Source organism: Chaetura pelagica, unplaced genomic scaffold, assembly GCF_000747805.2.
Source record: "Chaetura pelagica isolate M959 unplaced genomic scaffold, ChaPel_1.0 scaffold1317, whole genome shotgun sequence".
In the NCBI taxonomy this organism is placed as follows: Eukaryota; Metazoa; Chordata; class Aves; order Apodiformes; family Apodidae; genus Chaetura; species Chaetura pelagica.
This window is the reverse complement of record NW_009954037.1, coordinates 122,510-127,590: the sequence shown is the minus strand read 5'-3', so window position 1 is coordinate 127,590 and position 5,081 is coordinate 122,510. Positions and strand designations below refer to the sequence as shown.

General features: G+C 62.4%; 1 protein-coding gene across 1 annotated transcript in view; it reads left to right on the top strand.

The window, feature by feature from the left end:
- Positions 1–16: 16 nt before the first annotated feature.
- The window catches only part of ANGPT4 (angiopoietin 4), a gene marked incomplete at its 5' end in the record, with an annotated part of 7,182 nt that continues 2,117 nt past the window's right edge, over positions 17–5,081 (top strand). The window contains 8 exons of the mRNA XM_010002309.1: positions 17–191; positions 2,530–2,753; positions 2,935–3,056; positions 3,411–3,643; positions 4,003–4,118; positions 4,584–4,685; positions 4,756–4,922; positions 4,973–5,034. Coding sequence (XP_010000611.1) covers positions 17–191; positions 2,530–2,753; positions 2,935–3,056; positions 3,411–3,643; positions 4,003–4,118; positions 4,584–4,685; positions 4,756–4,922; positions 4,973–5,034 — 1,201 coding nt within the window. The remainder of the gene's footprint in view (positions 192–2,529; positions 2,754–2,934; positions 3,057–3,410; positions 3,644–4,002; positions 4,119–4,583; positions 4,686–4,755; positions 4,923–4,972; positions 5,035–5,081) is intronic.

The following is a 5,081-nucleotide window of genomic DNA, read 5'->3' as shown; positions in this document are numbered from 1 at the left end:
GCCCGACGGGGCGGTTCCGCGGCGCTACCACCGCGTGCAGCACGGGCACTGCAGCTACACCTTCGTGCTGCCCGAGGCTGACCCGCCGCCCTGCCCGCTCGCCCCCCTCGCCCCCGGATCCGCCAACGCCTTGTTCCAAAGGGATTCACCGGCTGCCGGGGCCCGGCGCCCCGCGCCCGCGGCAGCACCCGGTGGCTGCTGAAGGTAGGGTGTGAGGGGAAGGGGGGCGGGGGTCTGCCTCCAGCACCCAAGGGTGCAGCAGCTCCAGCTCCTCGCCCTACTCCAGGTGGCCAGCAGCAGAGCTGGGGGTGTTTTCATGCCCACCTGACACAAATCAGCATCTACTCCACCCCCGCGGGTTTGTAGCCGGGACCTGATTCGGGCCCCTTGGCACCAGGTGCTGTGTCCTGAGAGGGGATGGGTTTTGCAGGTGCTGCAGAATTCCAGTGCATCCCTCTGCCATCCCTGCTCCTTGTGGTCCCAGCTGGGCACCCCTGGGCCATGGCTGAGCAAGGCTGGGGGGGCACCACAGGTGCACATGGCCCTGCCCTGGGGCAGGCAGTGTGGGGCTGCACATCTAAGCTGTGGGCAGCAGTGCCCCACACCACTGCCCACGAGGAGCAGGGGGCAGTGCAGCCCTGGACAGTGGGTTCCCTGTCCTGTGCCCCAGCCCAGCCCCTCCAGCAAAGGCACTTTTCAGCCTTTTTTTTTTTTTTTTTCCCCCTGTTCCTCCTTGTCTTTCCTAATTTAACCAGAGCTGCCCAGAGAGGCTTGTTTTGGTCAGGCTCCAGGCCTGAACAAACAAACTGGGGGCTCAGAGGAGGCATTGGGTTCAGGGACAGATTGTAAACAATGTTCCCTCCTGGCTCGGGAAGACCTACTGGGGGCTGGGGGACCCGGCAGGGCTCCCCGGGCCCCTGGAATTCTGGGACAGGATGGGGATGGGGACAAGGGAGGGAGGCAGCTGCAAGAAGACAGCACAGAACCATCTAGCCAAGAGCAATGGGTCCCTGGCATGGGGACAATGGGGTGACCCGGGATTCTCCTGCTCCATTTTGGCAGCTTTTTGGGGAGGCATGAGGCTGGTGGGGCCCCTCTGAGCCCAGCTCACTCCAGGACCCCTGGGGTGAAGGGAGAGCAATGCCAGCTTCTCATCCCTCTGTGCAGAGCCTGTCCCTCTCAGGTCCCCTGTGCCATTTCAGGCTGGGGACACTGTGTTCCCCTCCAGCTCCAGGGGGCTGCAGACTGGGGCTATCGCTGCCCGTGCCAGCCTGACCTTTTCCGTGGGTATGTGCTGCCCTTGGGCTTGGAGACATGTTTGGTTTGTGTTTGTTTTTTTTATTATTTTTAAAGAAAAAAAAAAAAAAGGCAAGATTGAGAGGGAGAAAAGGCCTCCCTGAGCCCTGTGAAGCAACAAGATTAACGACGTGGTTAAAGGGAAACTCTCCAGCAATCACTCAGCTCGGGGAAATGTTTTCCAGACGTGGCTCTCTGACCTCTTCCAGCTTTCTCCCCCACCAGCATGTTCCCATGAGGGGAAATCTCTAGGGAATTGGGGTGCAGGCAATGCTGGCTGGGGTGCCCAGCCCTGGGACCCCCCTACCCTTCATGGGTGCTGGTTTTGCTGCTTTGGGGGCTTTGGGGAGGAGGGACTGGGGTCCCCACTGCCCTTTGTGAGATTTCATCACACACAGACAAGTGCAGAGAGAGCCCTGGCCCTGCTCCCATGTTCATCATCCCATGTCCACCCAGGAGAGCATCATCCCATCCTGGCCAGTCCTGCCTGGTCCACAGCCCCATGGGATGTGGGAGAATGTGGGACTGTGTCAGGGCAGGGAGCAGGACCCTGAGGACAGGAGGGTCTGGGGGGTTTCAGGCAGCCCCCAGCCCCTCTCCTTGCTCCCCGGGGCTGCCCAGCACGGAGCTGCTTTCCCAGCGTGGGCGGCAGAGCAGCCCCTTCCGCTCCCCGCGGCCCCCGGTGAGGGACTGTGGCCCCAGCAAGGCCATCATCCCTGGGAGGGACCGAATGGGAACCTCATGGCAGGGTCACCAGAAATAGAAAAGCCTTTGGGAAAGGCAGCTCCCCTGTGGGCTGGGAAAGCGGAAGCGACAGCTTGGCTGTGTCCATAGCCAGCTTCTTCCCAGCCCCGAGCACTTCCCTGTGGCCACCTTCATTGTCTGACGGTGGCCCCCCAACTTCCGAGTCCCCAGTCCTGGGAAAGCCGTGGCTGGAGGCTGACACGTGATGGTATTGCCAATACCTGCCCTCTCCCTTCCTGGCTGCTCAGCACAGGTCACCCTGGCTGGGCAGCAGCCCCAGATGCCAGCAGCCCTGGGCACAAACCCATGCCAGGAAACCTGCTGGCACTGCAGCCCAGGAATCTTGGCAACCAGTGCCCAAGGCAGCTCCCTCCTGGCAGTTCCCTCCCTCCTCCCAATGAGCTTCAAACGTGCCCCGGGATGGGTGGTGCCATGCTGAGGTGCTCCCAGGATGTGCCTGGGGGCTGTGCCATGTGCTGCTGGGCTCAGCCAGGGCACCGAGGGAGGACACAGAGAGCTTCCCAAATAATCCGTTGTGCCCCTACTCCCTTCTGCAGCTGGAGAGCTACATCCAGACGGGCATGAGGCCGGAGGTGGCAGAGCTGCAGCAGACAGCAGTGCAGAACCAGACGGCCACCATGCTGGAGATCGGCAGCAGCCTCCTCAACCAGAGCGCCGAGCAGAGCCGCAAGCTCACTGATGTGGAGGCCCAAGTAAGGGGTGGCCAGGGCACACAGCACACACGTCCCCATGTCCCCACCACCCTCTGACAAGGTGCCCCACGGTGATGCGTGGTTGAGTGCACTGGTGTGTGGAGGAAACTGGGGTTGTGAGCCTGGGGATACTGGGGACATGACATGGCCCCAGCTGCTCATCCTGATGCTTCTGAGGCAGGTGCTGAACCAAACCTTGCGCATCGAGATGCAGCTGCAGGAGAACTCCCTGTCCACCACCAAGCTGGAGAAGCAGCTGCTGCTGCAGACGAACGAGATCCACAAGCTGCAGAACAGGAACAAGTAGGGCCTGGGGTGACCCAAGGACCCCCACAGTCCTTGGATCCCGGGGCTAGAATGATCTCTTCTACCCCAGGGGCACAGCTGCACTTTGAGGGGGGGCCTGAACCCCCTGAGGGTCTGGCTGGGGTTCCTGGGGGGTTGCACAGCCCTGGCACAGCCCCTTGAGCTTTAGTTTCCTCTAGCTAAGCACGTCCCAGAGGTGCCAGGCAAGGTGCGATTTGGTGGGTGCAGCAGGGTCAGTGACAGCTCTGGGTCCCTGCAGACCAGGGCTAGGTCCACTCTGCCACCCACTCCTTGTTCAGCTGCTTGGCACAGGCACAGCTCCCCCCATCACTGCTGCCTCCCCCGTTCCAGCATCCTGGAGACACGGGTGCTGGAGATGGAGACGAAGCACCAGGCAGAGCTGGTGGGGGCCCGCTCGGAGAAGGAGAAGCTGCAGCAGCTGGTGAGCCGGCAGAGCAGCACCATCCAGGAGCTGGAGAAGTCACTGGTGGCCGCCAGCACCAACGCCAGCCTGCTCCAGCGCCAGCAGCTGCAGCTCCTGGAGTCAGTGCAGAGCCTGGTGCGCCTCGTCTCTCAGGGCAGAGGTGAGCCGGGGGGCAGGCAGCAGGAGAGCTCCTCCAGCCCCTCGTGGAGGTGCAGAGTCCCCACGCTCAGCTCAGGCTTGGGTGATTTCGCCCCAAAAGTAAGGCCTGGATTGGATCCAGGGAGCAGCTCCGGGTCCCCAGGGGATGGCCCATGTCCCCACTCTGTCCCCAGACAAGGCAAATCCCCAGGCTTAGGCTGGCGGCAACGGAACCGCCTCACCCAGCCCCAGGGAGGTGAAGTGGAAGAAAGAAAATTAATCCATGGGGACAAAGGCATCCAAAGGGAGCAGGGAAGAGCTGCACAGCCAGGCAGAGCTATGGGACCGGGGGGTGTCCTCTCACTGTCCTCTCTGCTGCAGCACCACTGCTCAGGCAGGAGCAGCAATTCCAGGACTGTGCCGAGGTGCGCCGGGCAGGCATCCGTGCCAGTGGGGTCTACACCCTCCACATCACCAACCTCAGTGAGCCCAAAAAGGTGAGCACGGCTCCCACTGCAGCACCCTGGGCTGCTGCTGGCCCTGTGGCCATCCCGTGCCACCCGCTACCCCCATACCACAATGGGTATCCCTGTGGAATGGACACATCCCAACCCTTCCTGCTGGGGCTGTGCTTCCTATCCTTTCTGGCCTTGGGGGCTGCAGAGGGGGTGAAGGTGGGGAGCAAAATTGATGTAAATGGCACCCACCCCCACAGCCCCCCCGTAAGACCCATGCCCCAGCCCTTGCCCATGATCACCAAGGGAGAAAGAGACACACACACACACACACACACACTCCCCCACCCAGCAGGTGCTGGGCACAGCACATGCTTGACAGCCCCTTGGCAAGCTCTAAGACCTATGCCAAGCTGCCAGGCATGGGATCCCCCCACCCAGTTGCCCCCTGCCCCGAGCCAGCCCCATGGCCCCACTCTGCAGCCTGCCCTGCTCTCCCCACTGCAGGCATTCTGTGACATGGAGACAGACCGAGGGGGCTGGACCATCATTCAGCTCCGCACCAACGGCAGCCTCAGCTTCCAGAGGGGCTGGAGGGAGTACAAACAGGTCTGCGCCCACCCGGGAATGGGGTAAAACGGGGGGCTCCCTGTGCTCACCCACCCTTCTGCTCCCCCAGGGCTTTGGAGACGCAGCAGGCGAGTACTGGCTGGGCAACGAGGCCGTGCACCTCCTGACGAGCCAGGCACCCTATGCCCTGCGCATCGAGCTGTGGGACTGGGAGGGAGGCCAGGTCTATGCCCACTACGGGAAATTCCAGCTGGGAAGTGAGCGGCAGCTTTACAGGTAGGAGCAAGGCACCCCGGGGCTCACCACCCAGTCCTCCCTGTTTCCAGCTGTCCCTGCGCAGTGGTGGCCTTGGGCAAGTGCCCTGGGGAGGCTTGTGGTCCTGGGGCATGTAGGATCACACAGGGCTTGGTGAGGATTTCCTGGTGGATGTTGGCT